This window comes from Perognathus longimembris, chromosome 1, assembly GCF_023159225.1.
Source record: "Perognathus longimembris pacificus isolate PPM17 chromosome 1, ASM2315922v1, whole genome shotgun sequence".
Lineage (NCBI taxonomy): Eukaryota > Metazoa > Chordata > Mammalia > Rodentia > Heteromyidae > Perognathus > Perognathus longimembris.
Genome location: NC_063161.1, coordinates 67,714,972 through 67,738,766, shown reverse-complemented (window position 1 = coordinate 67,738,766; position 23,795 = coordinate 67,714,972). Strand labels below are relative to the sequence as shown.

Below are 23,795 nucleotides of genomic sequence, written 5' to 3'. Positions count from 1 at the left end.
TGGGCTGGCTTCAAACTACAATTCTCAGAACTTAGCCTCCTGAGTAACTAAAATTAAAGGTGTGAGTCACTGGCATCTAGCTTATGTATATTTTTTACAATTCCATATTTTCAGGAAATTTGTTGTCAATTCTCAAGTTTGTTGAAATTTATCTGAAAGTAAATTCAGCTAGAACATTGTGATTTTGGAATAATAAATTTCAGTAGTTATAAGAAAGCCAGCCATCTTGGGAATAAGAGAATTGAAGCAAAGTAGATTTTCTGACAGTATAAAAATGAGTAACAGAATTCTTAGATTATTTTTCTTAAGTTTAATTGTTTTAGAATTAAATTGGCATACTGAAAAAATAATTATATGTGAACTAGTTAATTTTTCATGAGTTAAGTTAGTATGTAGGTTAAAATTGATTTTAATGAGACTAATTAATTAATTTTTTTTTTCTTGCAAGTCCTGTGGCTTGGAACTCAGGGCCTGAGCACTGTCTTTGGCTTCTTTTTGCTCAAGGCTAGCACTCTACCACTTGAGCCACAGCACCACTTCTGGCCTTTTCTGTTTATGTGGAACTGAGGAACCCAGTGCTCCATGCATGCTAGGCAAGCACTCTACCGCTAAGCCACATTCCCAGACCCCAAGATTAATATTAAGTAATCTCATAAGATTAATTAAGGTGAAATATTAAAATATGCTTCTTGGCCACGGCTCTGTGTGGTCCATGTTACGGGGTTTGAGGGAGGGGATTCCCCGTCCCTCCAAGAGTCCACCACTCAGAGGCAGCCTCAAGCAAAAAGATGAATTTATTGGGGAAGCAAAATTCGAACTGACTGGCTAGGGATGCAGCACCAACTCAGGAGCTGAAACTGCCACAGTGAAAAGCAGGCTGACCAGCCAGGGACAGACTTGGGCGCTGACACTGTGACCCCTAACAGTCCTCCAGCTGTGTTTATAAAGGTAAAAGTATAGCACAGATGTAGGGGGTTGACACAGAGGGTAGAGCAAGCAACAAACAAGTGAAGCAAGCCATTTACAGAAGCAGAATTTTGGGGTCAGGTTGACCTAATCTACTCCCCCCAACATTTCCTACCATGTTTCCCTAGTCAAGATGGAGTCAACTGTACTCCCTACAACAGTCCACACTAGTAAATCTCAGGAGGCTGAGGTTCTGAGGAGCCTGATTCAAAGCCAGGTTAGGCAGAAGAATCAGAGAAACTTTTTTTTTGGGGGGGAGGGGGGAGTCCTGGGGCTTGGACTCAGGGTCTGAGCACTGTCCCTGGCTTCTTTCTGCTCAAGGCTAGCACTCTGCCACTTGAACCACAGCGCCACTTCTGGCCTTTTCTATATATGTGGTGCTGAGGAATTGAACCCAGGGCTTCATGTATACAAGACAAGCGCTCTTGCCACTAGACCATATTCCCAGCCCTCTGAGAGAGTTTTATGTCCAATTAACCAAAATGAAAGAGAGAGAGAAACAGAGAGAGAGACAAAGGAAAGAAGGAAACATTAGCACACATACAGACACATGCACATAAATATTTTGTTAAGATTATTTTATTCTTTCTATGTTTAATGAATACTTGATGGTAACTAGATTATAGTACAGTGTATAATATTTAAGATGTTTTACCTCAATTTTTCTGTATACCTTTATTTTAAAATCTTTGTTTTAAATTGTTTCTTCTATAGAAAAAGCTACGTCGATCACAACATGCTCGCAAAGAGACAGAGTTCTTAAGACTCAAGAGGACCAGGCTGGGCTTGGATGATTTTGAGTCTCTGAAAGTTATAGGACGAGGAGCTTTTGGAGAGGTAAGCTGCTTTTCTTTGTGTCATCATTGTTGAAAGTATTTATTCTAAAATGGTTTAAAATGTAATTCTCGGAATACTAGGAAAGGCAAATTGCTACTTTCTTTAAAGGTATCTCTTTTTACTCTTGAACAAATAGGTTTGACTGTTTTACTCTTACAATGTACAGTTTATTTTCTAGGTAAGGCTAGTCCAGAAGAAAGATACGGGCCATATCTATGCAATGAAGATATTAAGAAAAGCTGATATGCTTGAAAAAGAGCAGGTATGGATTCTTTCATATCTGTAGTGCAAAAGAATACCTCAATTGTTTTAAAGTAAGTGTTTATGCTGATGTTTTTGAGAAGAAATCTGTTTGGGTATATAATCTAGTAAATTTTTTTGTTGTGGTTTTATTGAGATACAGTCAAATTATGTTGCTCAGGCTGGCCTGGAACTCAAGATCCTTTCTTCTGGGCTGGGAATATGGCCTAGTGGCAAGAGTGCTGGCCTCATATACATGAAGCTCTGGGCTCGATTCCTCAGCATCACATATATAGAAAAAGCCAGAAGTGGTGCTGTGGCTCAAGTGGCAGAGTGCTAGATTTAAGCAAAAAAGAAGCCAGGGACAGTGCTCAGGCCCTGAGTTCTAGCTCCCAGACTGGCACACACACACAAAAAGATCCTTTTCAACCTTTCAAGTACTAGGAGTACAGACACAAACCACCACACCCAATTGTAATCTATTAATTAATTTGTGACAACCTTCTAATTTAGTGTTTATTAGTCTGCTTGGGGTATGATGACAAAATCCCACAAGCTGAGTGGCTTAAATAGTAGAAACTTTCTCATGTTCTTGAGACTGGAACTCCAAGGTCAGGGTTCTGATAGGATATGGTTCATATGAGACCTCTCTTCCTGGCTTGAAGATGGCTACCTCCTCAAAAGTCCTCAACCTGATCTTTCCACAGTGAGTACAGGAAGAAAGAGAGCAAGCACACTTACAGGAGAAGTTCTGATATCTCTTCCTAAAAACCCCAGTCTAACCCTTATGACCTCATTTAACCATAATTATTTTCTTTAAATATTTTTATTGTCAATTTTTTACCATAATTATTTTCTTAGAGGCCCCATCTCCAAATGAAGTCACCTCAGGGGGGTAGGACTTAACTATATGAATTTTGGAGTGACTCAGTCTATAACACAATGCTTTCTGAAATAATTTCTTTTTTTACTTTGCTGAAAATAAGGAACAGGTTTTATTCAGCAGCTTTCAATCCTATCCCATATCAAAGAAGGACAACTTGTTTACTAAAGATTTGCTGCTTGTAAAATCTTTTTGTATGTGTGTGTGTGTGTGCATGCGCATGTGTGCATGCATGTGTGTATGTACTCTTGCCAATACTAGGTTTTAAACTCAGGACCTTGAGCTCTCATACAGCTTTTTCAGCTTTCAGCTGGCACTCTACCACTTGAGTCACACCTTCACTTCTGGATTCTTGCTGGTTAATTATACATCAATAAGAGTCTCCCAGGCTTTCCTGCCTGGGCTGACTTTGAACTGGGATCCTCAGCCTCCTGAGTAGCTAGGATTAAAAGCATGAGCCACCGGCCCCCAGCTTATCTGCCAAATTTTTATCTTCATTTAACCACCAAAAAGCAGAAGTAAACGTCCTGTGATAGAGTGCCAACCATGAGTGAAACAGATATGGGACAGTGCCCAGGCCCCGAGTTTGGGCCCCAGTACAAGCACAGCAAAATAAAATGAAATAAAAATTTTTAATTAGATTAAGAAAGGTAGATATTTTGAAAGAAGAGCTAGCAGAATTTGCTTTGATGGACTATTGAAGAGGTAGAGGATGAGGAAGAAAAGTCGAGGAGAAGGTATTGGGGCAAGATGAATTAGGCAATTCATCTTGTATAGATCTCAGCATTTACTGCACCAGGAATAATGTAGCCCTTCTTTAGATGATGTCTTTGTTAAGGGGTAAGAAATGTTACGGGGTTCAAGGGAGGGGATTCCCTGTCCCTCCAAGAGTCCACCACTCAGAAACAGTCTCGAGCAAAAAGATGGATTTACTGGGGAAGCAAAAAGTGAACTGACCAGCCAGGGATCGGAGCACAGGCTCAGGAGCTGAAACTACGCCAGTGAAAAGCAGGCTGATCAGAAAGGGACACAGTGTAGACTCAAGAGCTGCCACCATGACCCCGAGCAGTCCTCAAACTGGGGTTTATAAAGGTAAAAGCATAGCATAAATGTAGGGGCTTGACACAATGGGTAGAACAAGCAGCATTAACAAGCAAGCATGGCACAGATCTAGGAGGTCGACGCAGGGGGGTAGAGCAAGCAACAAACAAGCCATTTACAGAAGCAGAATTTTGGGGTCAGGTTGACGTAATCTACTCCCCCCAACATTTCCTACCATGTTTCCCTAATCAAAATGGAGTCAGCTCCCTACAACAGTCTTAAGTAGATCATATTTTATTATCCTAGAAAAGCTTGCAAATATGTGTTCTTACCTGCCTTTGGTCAGAGTTCTTAATGGTGAAAATTTCAAAAGCAAGCTGTATGCCTGTGGCTCACAGCCTGTAACCCTAGCTACCCAGGAGGCAGTTCCAACCCAGCCCAAGCAGGAAAGTCCATGAGACTCTTACTTCCAATTAACCACCATAAAAAGCCGTGGCTCGGGGCTGAGAATATGGCCTAGTGGTAGGGTGCTTGCCTCACATACATGAAGCCCCGGGTCCAATTCCTCAGCACCGCATATATAGAAAAAGCCAGAAGTGGCACTGTGGCTCAAGTGGTAGAGTGCTATCCTTGAGCAAAAAGAAGCTAGGGACAGTGCTCAGGCCAAAAAAAAAAAGTGGCTCAAGTGGTGGAGGGATAGCTTTAAGTAATAGGAGCTCATGGATAGTGGCCAAGCCCAGAGTGTAAGCCCCATCACCAAAAAAAAAAAAAAAGAAGGGAAGGGAGAAATCTGCAAAGGCATAAAATCAAATCTTGTTAGTCCTTGACAAAAGAATATGTAAATGTTAATATAAACATATCTGTGGCTGGGAATATGGCCTAGTGATATAGTGCTTGCCTCATATACATGAAGCCCTGGGTTCGATTCCTCAGTACCACATATATAGAAAAAAGCCAGAAGTGGCAATGTGGCTCAAATGGTAGAGTGCTAGTCTTAAGCAAAAAGAAGCCAGAGACACTGCTCAGACCCTGAGTTCAGGCCCCAGGACTGGCAAACAAACAAAAATATCTGATTCCCGGCCCCTGTGGCTCACACCTTTAATCCTAGCTCCTCTAGAGGCTGAGTTCTGAGGATTCCAATTGAAAGCCAGCCTGGGCAGATAAATCTGACAGACTCATCTGAAATTAACCAGAAAAAAGTTGGAAATGGGGTTATGGCTGTTGTGGTAGAACATCAGCCTTCAATGAGAAAGCAAATGAGAGCACAAGTACTGGCACACACGTGAACATGCATGCACACCACACACACACACACACACACACACACACATTAGCTAAAATAAATTATTTCCTGACATTCTCCAAATTTCATGAGCACATGCGTTGCATTTTTTTTCTAAAATTGTAACTGTCTTATATGACTAGATGGGTAAGAGACAAGCTTGAAAAATATGTAATATGTTACAATTTTTCAACACATTTTCATCTAGGTGGCTCATATCCGAGCAGAAAGAGATATTTTGGTAGAAGCAGATGGCGCCTGGGTGGTGAAGATGTTTTACAGTTTTCAGGATAAGAGAAACCTTTATCTAATCATGGAATTTCTCCCTGGAGGTAAATAACAGTGACTGACTAGCAGAGCATATCTTCATATATAATAATGATATCAATTCTTATATATATTCCATCCTCTGAGGCTTAAAACAGTCATAGTTTCTCAGAATTTACTTCCAAAATAATGCTCATTTTTTACTCCACATCCTATTATTTTGAAGGATTTGTTAGGTTAGCACATTCTAAATATGCTAGTCTGGGACAACTGTAACCAGTTACCCTGTTGTAAGTATAGTGTTAAGAAAAATGAGCCAATAAGCCAAAAGGAAAAACCCCAATGGGTAAACAATACATAATGTACAGAGGAGATACATTGGTTGGTTTATATAAGAAATGTTTAAGCTTCTCTAGCATTCAGGGAAATGCAAATTGATGATGAATAAGATCCTATTCCACACTCATCAGATTATCAGAAACTTGCCTGTAATCCTAGATACTCAGGAGGCTGAGATCTGAGGATCGCAGTTCGAAACTAGCCCAGACTCTTTATCTCCAATTAACCACCAGAAAACCAGAAATGGTTCTGTGGCTCAAGTGTTAGCATGCTAGCCTTGAGCTGAAGATCTCAGGTACAGTGCCCAGGCCCAGAGTTCAAGCCCCAGGACCAGCACAAAACAAAAGAGAGAGAGAAAGAGAGAAAAGAACCAACAACAACAAAAATAAAGAAAGAGCCAACAAAAAGTTGGGCAGGAGCTCAAGTGGAGGAGCACCAGCAGAGTTTTATAATCTAGAGGCCCTGAGGCCAAACCTAGTGTACTTCAAAACGGAGATAATGTTCACTGCCACATTGAATTCATAATAGTGAAAACTTGGGTGCAAGATGAATTCCAATCAGAAGATGGGAAAGTAACATCCAACATAGTTACGTAGTGAAATATTTTATAGTAGTTAAAAGTTACAAACTATATTTGTTTCAACAGAAAAGCCTCAGAGGGCTGGGGATATGGCCTAGTGGCAAGAGAGCTTGCATGAGGCCCTGGGTTCAATTCCCCAGCACCACATATACAGAAAATGTCCAGAAGTGGCGCTGTGGCTCAAGTGGCAGAGTGCTAGCCTTGAGCAAAAAGAAGCCAGGGACAGTGCTCAGGCCCTGAGTCCAAGCCCCAGGACTGGCCAAAAAAAAAAAAAAGCCTCAGAGTGAAGTGAAATAAAGTCAGCTATGAAATCATACTTATACTTTGATACCATTTATGTAATTTTACCATTGTTGTATTTTTGAATTAACATACATTTATGATATGAGGGAGTTTCATATTATGTGTTGTCATATTTCCATACATGTATATAGTGTACTCGGAACAAATTCATTCGTCCTCTCTACCATGTTCCCATTCTTCCCCTCTAATCTCTTTTACTCTTCTTCTTTTCCAACAGCATTTGTGAGGGTTCAGTGTGTGTGTGTGTGTGTGTGTGTGTGTGTGTGTGTGTGTGTGTGTGTACATGCTGGGCCTTGGACTTGAACTCAAGGCCTGGGTGCTGTCCCTGATCTTTTGTGCTCAAAGTGTTCTACCACTTGAGCCACAATTTCAATTTCACTTTTGGCTTTTTGGGTAGTTACATAGAGAAGAGTCTCATAGATTTTCCTGCTCTGGCAAGCTTCAGATTGTGATCCCTAGATCATAGCCTCCTGAGTAGCTAGGATTAAAATGTGAATCACCAGAGTCTAGCTAATATTTGGCTTTTTTGCTGTTATTATTGGGCTTAAACTCTGGGCCTGGGCGCTGTCCCTGAACTCTCTAGCTCAAGGCTAGCTCTCTACCACTTGAGCCACAGTGCCACTTTCGGTTTTCTGGTGGTTAATTGGAGATAAGAGTTTCACAACCTTTCCTGCCCAGGCTGGCTTTGAACTGAAATCCTCAGATCTCAGCCTCCTGAGTAGCCAGGATTACAGGCATGAGCCGCCAGCACCAGGCTAATGCATGGCTTTTTAAGCTTGACTTATCTCATTGAACATGGTGGTTTCCAGTTTTGTTCATTTTCCTGCAAATTACATAGTACTATTTTCATTTATGACTCAGTAATTTTCTGTAGTATATGTACACCTCATAGGTTTTTCGGTCCATTTATTGGATTTTTTCAGCACAGCTGATTAGGCAGTTTCTATTGTGAACAGAGTTGTAATTAACATGAATATGCAGGTCCCTTTCTTATGTACTGATTCATTTTCCTTCAGATGAATGCTCAGAAGGGGTATAATGGGTCATAAGGTGGGGTTATTTCAGTCTTTTGAGGAACCGCCATACTTAATCCCGTAGTGGTTACAGTAATTTACATTCCCACCAATAGTATATGAGAGTGCCTTTTCCCCATCCCATCCTCTTCAGCATTTGTCTTTTTTGTTTTCTTGATGATTGCCATTCGTACAGCAATGTAATACTGATTTGTAAAATGCAAGTATATCAAATATTTTTGCATGTATTTATTACCTACTTGTATTTCTTTTTCTGAAAGCTGTACTGTTCATTTATCCATCCATTGGGTTATTTGTTCTTCAGCTCTATTTTTTTTTAATTTAATTTACTTATTAAGGGGCTGGGGATATGGCCTAGTGGCAAGAGTGCCTGCCTCATATACATGAGGCCCTGGGTTCAATTCCCCAGCACCACATATACAGAAAATGGCCAGAAGTGGCGCTGTGGCTCAAGTGGCAGAGTACTAGCCTTGAGCAAAAAGAAGCCAGGGACAGTGCTCAGGCCCTGAGTCCAAGGCCCAGGACTGGCAAAAAAAAAAAAAATTTACTTATTAATTGAACACAAATTTTTTTTTTTTATTTGAGCCAGCCCAGGCAGGAAATTCCTTGAGAGACTCTTTTTTTTTTTTTATTGTCAAAGTGATATACAGAGCAGTTACACTTCATACATTAGGCATTGGATACATTTCTTGTACTGTTTGTTACCTCCTCCCTCATTCCCCCTCCCCCTCCCCCTTTCCCTTTCCCCTTCCCCCCATGAGTTGTTCAGTAGATTTACACTAAACAGTTTTGCAAGTATTGCTTTTGTAATCATTTGTCTTTTTTACCCTGTGTTTCTCAATTTTGGTATTCCCTTTCAGTTTCCTACTTCTTTTTTTTTGGCTAGTCCTGGGCATTGAACTCAGGGCCTGAGCACTGTCCCTGGCTTCTTTTTGGTCAAGGCTAGCACTCTGCCACTTGAGCCACAGCGCCACTTCTGGCCGTTTTCTGTATATGTGGTGCTGGGGAATCGAACCCAGGGCCTCATGTATACAAGGCAAGCACTCTTGCCACTAGGCCATATCCCCAGCCCCGAACACAAAATTTTTTGACAAGGTATTGTGCAAAAAGGGTACAGTTACATAGTAGGGCAGTGTGTACATTTCTTGTGATATCTTACGCCCTGTTTTTCTTTCCCTTCTCTAGGTCAGGTAGACATATATACAATATACAATGTATCAAGAACATATACAGTAGCCACGTGGCCACGCCCAAGAAAGTTCGCCTAGGGCTTTAAGTGTAATGTCGATATTAGACAATATGTCGACAGTAGTCTTATATGAACGTACATACATAGCTTTTGAGCTATTGTATTCCACTGAGAGGTCGATTTTTGACCTTTATATGTTGAGTAGTTGTTTGGTTTTAGTTACATACTGTTGGGTCACTGCCCCAATCCTGGGGGAAATACCATTTGACAAGCAGTTTTTGGTTTCACAGACCTGGTCTCTACTGTCTCTCCATCTCACTTTCTTAACAGTCATATATCAGGTAGATCATGCCCCTTTGTTTTCTGTGTTCTAGGCTTGTCTCGCTCAACATTATTTGTTCGAGTTCTGACCATTTCCCTGCAAATAACAATAATTCACCATTCCTAATCGCTATGTAGTATTCCATTGTGTAAAGGTACCATATTTTTTGGATCCATTCATCTGTGGAGGGGCATCTGGGTTGTTTCCATATTTTGGCTATTGTGAATTGTGCCACGATAAACATGGAAGTACAAATGTCTTTTTGAAATCTTGGGACTTGCTGTTTAGGATAGATGCCTAGGAGTGGTATGGCTGGGTCATAGGGTAGGTCTATATTGAGCTTTTTGAGAAAACTCCATAGTGTTATCCAAAGTGGTTGTACTAATTTGCACTCCCACCAACAATGGAGAAGGGTTCCTCTTTCCCTGCACCCCCTCCAGCATTTGTTGTTGGCCTGAGTTCAGACTATAGGCCATTCTAACTGGAGTGAGGTGGTATCTCAGGGTTGTTTTTATTTGCATTTCCTTTACGGCCAGGGATGTTGAACATTTCCTCATATGTTTCTTTGCCATTTTTATCTCTTCTCTTGTGAAGTCTCTCTTTAGCTCCTTTGCCCATTTCCTAATAGGTTTATTGGGCTTGGAGGGGCTTAGTTTTTTGAGTTCTCTGTAGATGACAGATATTAGGCCTTTGTCTGTTGCTGTGCTGGTAAAGATCCTTTCCCATATGGTTGTCTGTCTTTCTATTTTGGTGGCTATGTCCTTAGCTGTGCAGAAACTTTTTAATTTGTAGTAGTCCCATTTGTCGAGTCTCTCCCCTATTTATTGTGCCCCTGGGACTTTATTCAGGAAGTTCCTTCCTGTGCCTATAAGTTCTAGCGTCTTTCCTACTCTGTCCTTCAGTAGTTTCAAGGATTCAGGTCTGATATTGAGGTCCTTGATCCATTTTGAGTTGATCTTGGTGCATGGTGATAGGCTTGGTTCTACTTTGAGTTTTCTGCATATGGCTGCCCAGTTCTCCCAGCACCAGTAGTTGAAGAGGCTATGTTTATTCCATTGTATGTCTTTAGCTCCTTTGTCGAATATCAGTTGGCTGTAAGAGTGCCGTTTTATTTCTGAGTCTTCAATTCTAATCCATTGGTCTTCCGATCTCTTTTTATACCAATACCATGCTGTTTTTGTTAGGATGGCCCTATAGTAGAGCTTGAAGTCTGGTATTGTGATACTTCCTGCACTGCTTTTTTTGCCTAGAATTGCTTTGGCTATTCTAGGTCTTTTGCTGTTCCATATGAATTTATGGATTGCTTTCTCTAGTTCAGTGAAGAATGTGACTGGGATTTTGATAGGGATTGCATTGAATTTGTATAACAATTTGGGCAGTATGGCCATTTTCACTATATTGATTCTGCCTACCCATGAGCATGGGAGGTCTTTCCAACTCCTTGTGTCTTCTTTGATTTCCCTTATTAGATTTTTATAGTTCTCATTAAATAGGTCCGTCACGTCCTTGGTTAAGTTGATCCCTAGGTACTTTATTCTTTTTTTGGCTACTGTAAATGGAATTGTTTCCATAATTTCCTTTTCTGCTTGTACATTGCTGGTGTACAGAAAAGTTTCTAACTTTTGTGGATTGATTTTGTATCCTGCTACTTTGCCAAAATGGTTTATTAGGTGTAGGAGTTTGGGGACTGAGTTTTTTGGGTCTTTCAGATATAAGATCATGTCATCTGTGAATAGGGATAGCTTGATTTCTTCCTTGCCGATGTGGATCCCTTTGATGTCCTCCTCTTGCCTTATTGCTATGGCTAGGGATTCCAGCACTATGTTGAAAAGAAGTGGGGAGAGTGGACATCTTTGTCTTGTTCCTGAGTTTAGGGGGAATGATTTTAGTTTCTTTCCATTTAATACTATGTTAGCAGTTGGGCTTTTGTATATGGGTTTTGAGGAATGTTCCATCTATTCCTGTTCTCTCCAGAGCTTTTAATAAGTATGGATGTTGTATTTTGTCAAAGGCTTTTTGGGCATCGCCTGAGATAACAATATGATTCTTCATTTTAGTTCTGTTGATGTGGTGAATTACATTGATTGATTTACGGATGTTGAACCATTCTTGTGACTGTGGGATGAAGCCTACTTGGTCATGATGTATAATTTTCTTGATCAGTTTCTGGATCCTGTTAGCTAATATTTTATTGAGGAGTTTTGCGTCTGTGTTCATTAGTGATATTGGTCTATAGTTCTCTTTTTTTGTTGGGTCTTTGGGAATGAGTATGATATTAGCTTCATAAAATGAGTTTGGGATTTCTCCCTCTTTCTATTTTGCGGAAGAGTTTGAGGAGTATTGGTATTAGCTCCTCACTAAAGGTTTTATAGAATTCGTTGGTGAATCCATCTGGGCCTGGGCTTTTCTTTGTTGGGAGGTTCTGGATTACCCCCTGTATCTCGTTGTAAGTTATTGGTTTATTTAGTTGATTTATTTCTTCTTGGTTCAGTTTGGGCAGTTTATACTTCTTTAAGAATTGATCCATTTCTGTAAAATTATTGTTTTTTAGTGAGTAGAGGTTCTGGATATACTTCCTTATGATTGTTTGAATATCATGTGTATTTGTTGTTATTTTTCCGGTGGATTCCCTGATTTTACGTATATGAGTCTCTTCTTTTTTTTTGTAAGTCTTGCGAGGAGTCTGTCAATTTTATTTATTTTCCCAAAGAACCAGCTTTTAGTCTTATTTATTTGTTGAATGGTCTTTCTATTTTCAATCAGATTTATCTCTTCTTTAATCTTTGTGATCTCTCTCCTCCTAGTCATTTTAGGTTCGATCATTTCTTGTTTCTCCAGTTGTTTCAGTTTCATCGTGAGGTTATTCACCTGCACCTGCTATTTCCATTCTTTTAATGTGAGTGCTGAGGGCGATGATCTTGCCCTCAGTACTGCCTTAGCTGTGTCCCATAGATTTCTTTGTGTTGTATTTTCATTGTCATTGTGGCTTATGAATTCGTTAATTTCTTCTTTAATTTGGTCTGTGGCCCAAGTGTTGGATAACAGTGTGGGGTTTAGCCTCCAAGAATGTGTATAGCCTCTGTGGTAACCGTTGTTATTGAGGGTTACCTTTATTCCAGTGTGGTCAGATATAATACATGGGATGACGTCAATACTTTTGTATTTGCTGAGGTTTTTTGTGTGGGCTATGACATGGTCTAATTTGGAGTATGAACCATGTGCTGCTGAGAAAAAGGTGTGTTGGGTCTCTGTAGGGTGGAAGATTCTGTATAGATCTGTCATATCCATTTGGGATATGGTGTTACTTAGGTCCTCAGCTCCCTTGCTAATCCTCTGGGTGTTGGATCTGTCTCTTGGAGAGAGTGGGGTATTAAGGTCACCCACTATGATTGTGTTTGGGTCTATCTTGTTCTGTAGTTCTGTGAGAATTTGCTTGACATATGTAGGGCCTCTTTTGTTCCGTGAGTATACATTTATCACCGTGATGTCTTGATTCTGGATTTTTCCTTGTATTAAAATATAGTGCCTTCTTTGTCTTTTTGAGTTGCTTTTAATGAGAAGTCCAGCTTGTCTGAGATCAGGATGGCTACTCCTGCCATTTTGGTAGGTGTGTTTGCTTGGAAGATCTTGCTCCATCCTTTCATTCAAAGCCTGTTTTTATCCCTTGCTGTAAGGTGGGTCTCTTGCAGACAACAGATGGCAACTTTTTGTTTGCGGTTCCATTCTGCCAGTCTGCTCCTTTTTATCGGAGAGTTTAAACCGTTTATATTCAAAGAGATCAAGGATATCAAGGATAAGAGTGATTTTTTCCTTCTATTATCTTGTTGGGCTGTTTTTCCTCTTTTTTTTTCTTGTCTTTAGTGGGCTGCTCTTTCTGTTGGGCTCTGGCTATTGTAGTTTCTTTCTGTTTCTGTCTGTGTGTCCTGTACAGTTTCTGTTGGGTGGGATTCCCCTCTTAGAATTCGCTGTAGGGCTGGCTTTTTATTCACATACTCCTTTAGATCCTCTTTGCTATGGAAAGATCTGGTTTTCCCCTCGAATGTGAACTCCAACTTCGCTGGATATTTTAATCTAGGTTGGCAGTTGTTGGCCTGTAGTAATTGAATGGTGTTCTTCCACTCTCTTTACGTGTGGTAGGTTTGTGTGGAGAGGTCTGCTGTTATTTGGATCCTCTTCCCATGGTAGTAAATTTCTTTCTTCCCTTTGGCTACATTCAAAATTTGCTCTTTATTCTTGAGATCTGAAGTCTTGAATATTATGTGCCTTGGGGTGGCTTTTCTGGGGTCTGGTCTGCCAGGTGTCCTATAGGCTTCGGTTACCTGGATGGGGTCCCTTGTGAGATTGGGGAAGTTTTCTGCAATCACTTTATTAAGAATATTTTGAAGCCCTCTGCTCTGGTGTTCGGCTCCTTCTATTCCAATTATGTGCAGATTATATCTCTTGTCTTTGTCCACTAGCTCCTGGATTATTCTGCCCTGGAGCTTTACCGTTTCTTGGAGTGTGGTAATTTTCTGGTTCTTATCGGCTGCATCATCATCCAAGAGAGAGATTCTGGCTTCCATATGGTCAATTCTTTGTGCTGTGGATTCACTTGTGGAGTTTATGGATGTCAGAGAGCTATTTATAGTTGCCAGATCACCTCTGATCATGGAAATTTCTTCCTTTAAAGAGTTGTATTTTAAATCTATTTTTTCATGCATTTCACTTCTCAGGATGTTAAGGTCTTCTTTAAAGGAGGTTTGCATTGTATCCATTTTTGCTTCCATTTCTTTCTTGGCTTCCTGCATGTCCTTCGAGACTTCTACTCTGAACTCCTGGAATTGTTTTCTGATTTTGTTTCTGATGCTTTCCATCATTTCTGCTAACAAAGCCTCAGTTGTTTTTTTATTCTCCATCTCCTCTTCAGTCGTGCTGCTTTTTGGAGCTGGCAAGTTGGCTTGCCCGTTGACGAAACTCGTTATATTTCTTTGTGATTTGCGCATCTGGAGATTTGTGGGTGGCTTCCCAGGTTTGGCTTTGTGCTGGTTCAAGCTGGTCCATCAGTGGGAGACTAGTTTGTGTCCTGGCTCTGGGTTTGAGTTTGGCTGTTGCTCCAGGGCCGGTGTTGTTGAGGGGCGGCCCACCCACCTGTGCAGAGATGCGTCTAGCAGGGCGGGCGTTGCCGCTGGGGGGTCCTGCCCGCCTGTGCAGAGTGCGCCCACCAGAGCAGGCGCTTCCGCCGGGGGGCCCTGCCCACCTGTGTGAAGTGGGCCCACCAGAGCAGGCGCCACTGCTCGGGGCCCCGCCCACCTGTGCGAAACTCCTGCAGAGGTTTGGGCAGGAGATCCTCTTGCTGGAGGGCTAGCACGCTGGCCCACGCTGGCCCTCGGAGAGGCGCGTACGTGTGCACTCCAGTGCTTCCTCCGGAAGCTTGCTGCTCCGAGCTGCCTGGGGGGATGCTTGTGCCCTCTCGAGAGTCCGCTGGTGGGGGGTGGTATGCGCGAGCCCCAGCTGGGCCAAGTGTCCAGGCGCAGGTTAGTACCCACAGACTGTGCCTCAGCTTCGAGGGGGGGGCGTGTGTTCGGGCTCAGTGAGTCTGTGAGTGCTGTTCAAAAGTACCACCGGTCTCCGGGCCCCTGTTGGGGAGGGGGCGGGGCCAGTGGGGCCCGCTCAGGCTCCTCTGCTGCTTCAGCGCTGCTCCGCCTCTGCTGGCTCCTGTGTCCTCCCAGAGACTGCAGGGGCCCCTTGCCGCCTGACTTGTGGCTGGCTTCTTTGTTCCCTTGAGGTAGAGAGGGGGAGGGAGGGAGTTCTAGCCCCCTTGCAGGCCTTGGGTCTCTGCTAGAGCTGGTCTCCCATGGCGGGGGGGGGGGGCAAGTAATAGGGAACTTACTGGTCCCGGGTTGTGTGAGCGTCCCGCGCCGCCGCGGGCTCCTCGGGACTATGGTGCTGGGGTTCGGCGATCGGTCGTTTGGTGGTGGTGTCCCCGGCTCTCCCTGTCTGCGCTGCCTGGTTCCCCTGCTGCCTAGATCCGATCCCGGCCATTCGGTCCCGCAGCTCCGGTATGGTGTCTCTGTCAGTCTGCACTCAGTTCTGAGGTCCATGGAGCTCCTGCCGTCTGGACTCTGTGCTCCTGGCGTAACTTTTCAGCAGTTGGTTTGCTGGTCCCCTTTCCCAGCCTGGCTCTGTTCGGGCCAGGGTCTTGCTTGACTTTTTCCATCAAAGCTGATGCTCTACCACTTGAGCCAATCTCCACTTCCTGTTCTTTTTGCTGGTTAATTGGAAATAAGAGTCTCACAGACTTTCTTTCCTGCGGTAGGCTCAAGCCTCCTCAGGTCTCAGCTTCTTAGGATTACAGGTGTGAGCCACCCTTTCCTGAGTGTTCAACATCTCCAAATATGTTAGTCTCAAACAAGACCCTTTCTCTCCATATGGCACCTCCCTGCTACTCTCTGAGATATGGAGAACAATGGGATTTCTTATCTAAGGCTCACCTGTCTTCTGGAGAAGTCACTGGTCCATGAAATTCCTGAAGTAGGGTTTAAAATTTTCTGGTGGTTTGGATTTCCTAACTTTGCCAATTCAAGGTCGCCTGAGTTACCTTGTTGTGCAGGCCTTGCTTTCTTCTAACTCCATCCAAGCAGAAATACAAATTGTTTAATTTCCTCTGTTGCCTTTCTGTTTCACCACATGTTCAGCTGTCCTTTTTCTGTGTTGTGGTTCTTAGTGTTCCTCCATAGTCTTACTCATTGAGACTTTAAAAAAGAAAGCTTTTATTCCTGTCCCTCTCCATTTATACAATTTTAAAAAACACATAAAAGGGTATAAATTTATAGATTTCTATGTGTGTATATGAAAACAAAATTTAAAAGTAACCTAGAAGAGTTGGTTGCTAGTGACTCACACCAGTAATCCTAGCTATTCAGGAGGCTAAGATTTGAGGATTGCAGCTCCAAGCTAGTCTGGGCTGTAAAGTATGTGAGACTCTTATCTCCAATAAACTACAAAAAAAAAAAAAAAAAGGCCCAAAGTGGAGCTGTAGCTCAAGAGATAGAGTGTTCACCTTTAGCAAAAAAGCTCAGGGACGTGCCAAAGTCCAGGCCATGAGTTCAAGCCCCAGGACCAGCACAAAAGAAAAAAAAAGAAAGAAAAAAAAAGAAAGAAAGAAAGAAAGAAAAAGACCAAGCTAAGGGATACACACCAAACGAAATCCATCCATCATTGCTCTGCTTATACAGGGAGTGGAAATAAAATGGGAATGGAGGAAAAAGAATACTTCTAATAATAATATTTTGTATGCCCACTTAGGGCCTAGGCACTGTTCTTAGATTTTTTTGCTCAAGGCTGTCATTCTGGGGCTGGGAATATGGCCTAGTGGCAAGAGTGCTTGCCTCCTACACATGAAGCTCTCGGTTCAATTCCCCAGCACCACATATATGGAAAACGGCCAGAAGGGGCGCTGTGGCTCAGGTGGCAGAGTGCTAGCCTTGAGCGGGAAGAAGCCAGGGACAGTGCTCAGGCCCTGAGTCCAAGGACCAGGACTGGCCAAAAAAAAAAAAAAAAAAGGCTGTCATTCTACCACTAAGTCACAGCTCCATTTCGAACTTTTTGCTAGTTAGTTGGAGATGAGAGTCTTATGGCTTTTTTATTTTTTTTGCTTGGGCTGACTTCAAACTTCAGTCTTCAGATCTTGGCTCCCTGAATAACTGGGATTACAGACATGAGTTATTTGACTTACATATTATATGTTTTAAGACTTAAAGCGTATATTAAAAAATGCTGTCAGTTGTCAGTTTTGTGTTAGAAGTACAAATGTTTATAGTAGTTAAAACTATTTTCCCTTTTTAAAGAAAAAATACTTAAAAATAAAAGAATGTCTAGAAATGACTTTTTAGTGGGTTGGAGTCCTATTTTATTTGGATTAATGAGCTCAGCTGTTTGTTTCTGTATGCCAGAACTGGGACTTGAACTCACTTCATTGGGGTCTTGTTTGGCTTTTGTTCAAGGCTGGCATTCTACCACTTGAGCCATACCTCTGTTTTGGTGTTTTGCTGGATAATTGGAGATAAAAGTATCTCTTGGATTTGTCTTCCTAGGGTGGCTTTGAGTCTTGATCTTAATATCTCAACCACCTGAATAACTAGGATTACAGGCCTGAGCCACCAGTGCCCATATCAGGCTGTTTTGAAACTTCTAAAGGGATGTATCTGGATATTCTGATTCTTTTGCACAATTTGGCATATCATCCTTATCAACTTATTCTGAAGGTTGAGTGGTAGATTATTAGATCTGCTCTAATTTGATCTGATACTCTATCTCAGAGCCATTACATGTTATGCAGTGATACCTCACACTGTTATAGGTTATAGGTTATAGGTGTGACACAGACCATGAAGTACCAAGTCAAACATACAAAGAAGCAGGTCAAGGACTGGTGGCTCACTCCTGTGATCTGAGATCTCAGGATCATAGTTCAACACCAGCTCAGGTAGGAAAATGTGAAACTTTTAGCTCCAATAAACCAGCATAAAACTAGAAGTGGAGCTATAGCTCAAATGGTAGAGCCCCAATTTTGAGTGAAAAAACTAAGGGGACAGGACCCAAGTCCTGAGTTCAAGCCCTAGTACCGGTGCATGTACACAAATGCTCATGCGCACTCACACACAAGCTTTTGTAGCAGTTTTTCCCTTCAAGGCCTTTTCAGTTAACCTGGTACCTTCCTTTATTTAGGTGACATGATGACATTGTTAATGAAGAAGGATACCTTGTCAGAAGAAGAAACACAGTTCTACATTTCAGAGACTGTTCTAGCAATAGATGCAATCCACCAGTTGGGTTTTATTCACCGGGACATTAAGCCAGACAACCTTTTATTGGATGCCAAGGCACGTGACTCAACTAGAGGTTTATTAGGCTCTGCTTATTGCCCTACAGAATAATAGAGCTGGTAGTGTGGTTGGAAATGGTCACCTGCAATTTCAGATCATTGGTAAACTACATTGTTTTGTAGAATGGTACAAGAAGATAGGATTGGAGTAGAAAGATATCATGGGGATATGACACCTATTTTGTCTGTTTCTACCTTTTAAAATCATTGTCCTGGGCTGGGAATATGGCCTAGTGGTAGAGTGCTTGCCTCATATACATGAAGCCCTGGGTTCGATTCCTCAGTACCACATATATAGAAAAAAGCCAGAAGGGGCGCTGTGGCTCAAGTGGTAGAGTGCTATCCTTTAGCAAAAAGAAGCCAGGGACAGTGCTCAGGCTCTAAGTCCAAACCCCAGGACTGGCCAACAAACAAACAAAAACAAAAAACAAAATAAAATCATTGAAATCATTGTCCTGAGATATTTGTAATGTTACATTTTTACCATGATGAATTCTTTTTTTATACTGGGGCTTGAACTCAGGACCTGGGCCCTGTCCCTTATCTTTCTAATCAATGCTGGTGCTGTACCACTTGAGCCTATTTCCACTTCTCACTGATAGTCTCGCTGATTGGCTTCAAACCAGGGTCCTCGGATCTTATCCTCCTGAGTAACTTAGGCCTTGGCCATGAGGGTCCAGCCAGTATGAGTTCTGAGCTAAGAGTTTTACAGCCATTACACTTAAAAAGAAGGGTTTCTAATAAGATATTTTTTTTGTTTTTAGTTGCTGTTTTCAATGTTAATATATAATCTGGTGTTGCTGGGACTTTCTGTTTGTAGGGACATGTAAAATTATCTGATTTTGGTTTATGCACGGGGTTAAAGAAAGCTCACAGGACTGAATTCTACAGAAATCTCACACACAACCCACCAAGTGACTTCTGTAAGTTTGTTTTGTTACTTTTTTCTCCTGATTAAAATATAGCTGCTTTAATTCACTATTGTTAAGAACAGAAGATTCTTCCTCTCTCCGCTCCCTAAATTGATCCATGTGTTAGAATGTGTGTATGTCTGTGTGATTTGGGGTTGGGTGAGAGTTTTCTCCTGATGATGACAATTTTGTCCTGTTGGAATTAGCATTCCAGAACATGAACTCCAAGAGGAAAGCAGAAACATGGAAGAAGAACAGGAGACAGTTGGTGAGTCAACCACATTTTGTATATGAATGTTTGTGCTCCTATTGTGGATTGAACTCAGGGCTTCAGCACTGTCCCTTAGCTTTTCTCTTCAAAGATGGTGCTCTACCACTTGAGCCACACCTGCACTTCCACCTTTTTGCTGGTTAGAGATAAGAGTGTTTCAGCTTTCTCTGCCAGAGCTGGCTTTCAACCTTGATCCTTATATCTCAGCCTCTTGAGTAGGTAGGCTTACAGTCATGAGCCACCAGCACCTAGCCAGACTATGATGATTCTTTTTTTCCCCCTTTATTGTCAAAGTGAAGTACAGAGGGGTTACAGTTTCATATGTAAGGCAGTGAGTACATTTCTTGTTCAGCTTGTTACTACCTCTTCCCTCATTTTCCCCCTGCCTCCCCCCTCCCCATTCTCCCCCCCCCCCCATGGGTTGTACAGTTGGTTTACACCAAATGGTTTTGTAAGTATTGCTTTTGGTATCATTTGTCTTTTCATCCTTTTTCTCTCGAGTTTCATATTTCCTTTCCCTTCCCTAGTTCTAATAACACGTATATACAGTATCCAGGATACTCAGATGAGATACAGTGATAGCGGGGGTCCAACCACAGGAAGGGAATACAAGAGAAGAAAAAAAAAGGTACAGTTTCACATGGCATGTTGAAAATAATTACAACAATGATATAACACTTGTTTCCATAACGTTGAATTCATTTCACTTAGCATCATCTTATGTGTTTATAAGGGCATAGCTATTGGCAGACTATGATATTCTTAAAATTAGTAATGGGCCTTTAAAAATGGGGAAAATGCATTTTTATTGTTACTGTAAAGATGATGTACAGAGGGGTGTAGGGATATATACTCAGGTAGTGAGTATATCTCTTTTTGGACAATGTTAACCAGGAATGTGCTTTTTACTTTGTTTTCCTAGTTTCTTTATTCAATGCCTGACATATAGGTACTCTATAAATATTTGTTCAACCAAATGATGAAAGGGCTACTAATCCAAGTAATACTCTGACACCCTTTAAAATCATACAGATGACCTCTGGAACATTGAGCTCATTCTCTCACTAACCCAAGTAATTATGAACTATGCTAGAAAATCCTTTCAGGGTCTTGGCTTGTTTGTTCAAATGTAACACAGCTTGGGCTGCCTCAGCCTCACAACCTTCCTGTTCAGTTCAGTGTGTGTGTATGTGTGTGTGTTTAAACATCAAGTTCTGCAGTAAGGTGAAAAAACATTATTTCCCTTTTAAATGTATCATTTTTATATCATATTTTATAGTTGAAAAAGGAATTGCTGTATTCCCTACTTATAATGGGGGGAAAAAGGGAATATGACTTAAGATATATGGTATGGTGGAGGCTGACATATTGGCACATACCTGTAATCCCAGCATTCAGGAGATTGCAGAGGCTTTATAGTTGAAACCCTGTCTATAAAACAAAACAAAAATAAAACAGAAAAGGGGGGGTGGGGAGGAAGGAAGGTGGGAGAAAAATAAGGGAAGAGGTAACAGGTTTGACAAGAAATGTACTCACTACCTTAGTATGTAACTAATCCCTCTGTACATCACCTTGACAATAAAAATAAAAATTTAAAAATAAGACAGAAGAATTCACAGATAACAGATTGTTAACAGATGGTAAGTGCTCATACCGATGTTTCCCAAGGGAGTAGAGGGTAATGTATTGGTATTTGGAGCAGGAACTTTTCTCTGCCCACTAACTATAGTTATGTCTTTCCCCAGGTTATAGAGATGAATATGCTGTCACACATTTTCAAACAGCAGGACCCCTCATTGAAAACAACTGTCTTAAAGATACAATTTTTATAGGATTTTATGGGAATTAAGAATTTTTAAAAAAGTTGGGGGCGGGTGGACTAGTCACCAGCCTGTAAATCCTAGCTGCTCAGGAAGCTGAGATCTGCGTCCTATGGTTCAAAGCCAGCACGGAGAGAAAAGTCTATGAGACTCATATCTCCAGTTAACCACCAAAAAAAGCCAGAAGTAAAGGTATGGCCCAAGTGATAGATCACGAGTCTACCTGAGTGGAATTACAGGCATGAACTACCAGCGCCCAGCTTACTTGAGCTTCTAAAAGGGCAGAAATCACATTTCTATAGCATATTGTCTTACTCAGTACCATCCCTAAACCTTATACTTGATAAATGTGGAAAATAATTATTAGTCAAAAAATTTACTTCCTTGGAAGTGGTGCTGTGGCTCAAGTAGTAGAGTGCTAGCCTTGAGCACAAAGAGGCTCAGGGACAGCACCCTGAGTTCATTCCCCAGGACACCAGGGGGCAAGGGGAGGGGGGATATACTTCCTTATGGAGTGCTATGTTTTTTTTAAAAATTTTATTGTAATGGTTTGTTTGAGGCCAAGAACCCATGGCTTATGCCTATAGTAGGAAGTTGAGATCTGAGGGTCATGATTTGAAGCCAGCCAGACAAGAATGTCCATGAGAGACTTACCTCCAATTAACTAGTAAAAAGCCAAAAGTAGGGAGTGTGGCTCAAGTAATAGAATGTCAGCATTGAAGAAGACAAGCTAAGGATCAGTGCCTAGGCCTTGAGTTCAAGCTCCGGTACTGGCACCCATTTGCATACTTGCGCACGTAGAGGGTTGGTTTAACAAGCTGTTCCTTTGCAGGCTTACTCCACAGTTGGAACACCAGATTACATTGCTCCAGAGGTGTTCATGCAGACTGGCTATAACAAACTGTGTGACTGGTGGTCCCTGGGGGTCATCATGTATGAAATGCTCATAGGTAGGCCTGTTCTTCATTGATATAAAAAGTATGCACATTTCCGTGAATGTTGTTTGAACTTACAGATAAGGGCAAAAGTTGCTGAACTATTTAAAACTCACTTCCACCTTCTCAGTTTTAAGTACATGATAATAAATACCAGATCCTGTTGCAAGAAGCCACGTTCCTAGTGCTCACACCTGTAATCCTAGACAAATGGTGAGATGTTATTTCCAACTAGCCAGCAAAAAGCTGGATGTGGAGGTGTAGCTCAAGTGGTAGAGTTCTGGCCTTGAGTGAAAAAACTAAGCATGAGCTAAGGGCTTCAAGCCTCAGTACCAGCACAAAAAAAAAAAAAAAAAAAAATCTCCTTGGCTCTTCAGGTGAATTGAGAGAATGGATATCCTAAATCCATTATTGATATAATATCACTATAATATAAACTATAAGTGTTGGCATTACTTTATTGTTATCATACAGAGTATTTGGGGTTGTTTTGTTGTGGTATTTAGTTGATAGAGTCTTTGTTTTTCTTACTATGTAGGCTATCCACCTTTCTGTTCTGAAACACCTCAAGAAACATACAGAAAAGTGATGAACTGGAAAGAAACACTAGTATTTCCTCCGGAAGTGCCTATCTCTGAAAAAGCCAAGGATTTAATTCTCAGGTTAGGTATTAAGCTCTTGGAGAAGTCCTAAAACTTCACCACTCAAATAATCTCTTTCATTTTTGTAGAGGGCTAGCTTCCTAAAAGGAAGTTCACAGGAAAAATGTGAGAAGAGAAAAAGGAGCTAATTTATAGAATTGAAACAAAAAAAGAGAGAAAGGTTCTAACATTGTTGCAAATACTGATATTTCTTAAAAGCAAAAGGTCACAGCCAGGTGCTGGTGGCCCACACATGTGATCCTAGCTACTCAGGAGGCTGAGATTTGAGAATTGAAGTTTGAAGCCAGCCTGGGCTGGAAAGTCCACCAGACTCTTTTATCTCCAGTTAAACACCAGAAAACTGGAAGTGGCACTATGGCTCAAAGTGGTAGAGTGCTAGTCTTGAGCAAAAAGCTCAGGCATAGTACCCAGGCCATGAGTTCAAGCCCCATGACTGACAAAAAATAAAAACAAAAATGTAATGACCCAATGCTGTTGAAAAGAAAAGGGAAAATTAAAGTTCTGTGTATGACATCTAAGCAAAATTTCCATTCTTTTCATCAGCCAAGAGGAAGTATTTGGTACTGTTTTGTGTGGCTGCAAAGAATTTATATTGAGGCAACCTGTGAGATTAGGTGGTTGGTAGATATTATATAAAATCTTCAAAACAGAATATGACCTTTGATACATCCATTCTACTGTTAACAATTTTCCATGTGTGGGCTCATGCCTGTAATCCTAACTACTTGAGGGGAGACTGAGATCTGAGGATTACAGTTATAAACCAGCCTGAGTGGGAACCAGAAAAAAGCTAGAAATGAAACTATGACTCAAGTGGTATAATGCCACCCTTGAGCCAAAAGGCCAGTGCCCAGGCCCTGAGTCCAATCCCAGTACCACTGTTCATGTGTACATGCATGCATACCCACTCATGCACACACACATGCACAAACACACACACACCAGAAAAAAAGAAAAATGAAAAAAATTTAATTTGTTTAGAATATTTGACTTTGGAGTTCCTTTAAGTGGAAAAAGTAGCCTTAAAGTACTTAGCCTTTTATCAATATA

At 41.4% G+C, this 23,795-nt stretch overlaps 1 protein-coding gene and 1 long non-coding RNA gene across 6 annotated transcripts in view; one reads left to right on the top strand and one right to left on the bottom strand.

Annotated features, from left to right (window-relative positions):
- Positions 1-7,786, bottom strand: part of LOC125366507 — a 22,320-nt gene extending 14,534 nt beyond the window's left edge. Inside the window, exon 1 of the long non-coding RNA XR_007213852.1 lies at positions 7,490-7,786. This is a non-coding gene — a long non-coding RNA (uncharacterized LOC125366507). The remainder of the gene's footprint in view (positions 1-7,489) is intronic.
- Stk38l (serine/threonine kinase 38 like) overlaps positions 1-23,795 on the top strand; it is a 47,309-nt gene that overhangs the window by 20,542 nt on the left and 2,972 nt on the right. For 4 of the 5 annotated variants that reach the window (XM_048367222.1, XM_048367213.1, XM_048367240.1 and 1 more), the window contains 8 exons: positions 1,681-1,803; positions 1,982-2,065; positions 5,458-5,581; positions 17,990-18,144; positions 18,967-19,069; positions 19,264-19,325; positions 21,981-22,098; positions 22,622-22,745. In XM_048367222.1, the coding sequence (XP_048223179.1) occupies positions 1,681-1,803; positions 1,982-2,065; positions 5,458-5,581; positions 17,990-18,144; positions 18,967-19,069; positions 19,264-19,325; positions 21,981-22,098; positions 22,622-22,745 (893 nt within the window). Of the gene's footprint in view, positions 1-1,680; positions 1,804-1,969; positions 2,066-5,457; positions 5,582-17,989; positions 18,145-18,966; positions 19,070-19,263; positions 19,326-21,980; positions 22,099-22,621; positions 22,746-23,795 lie in introns of all 5 variants that reach the window. The other variant, XM_048367248.1, reaches the window with a different exon arrangement.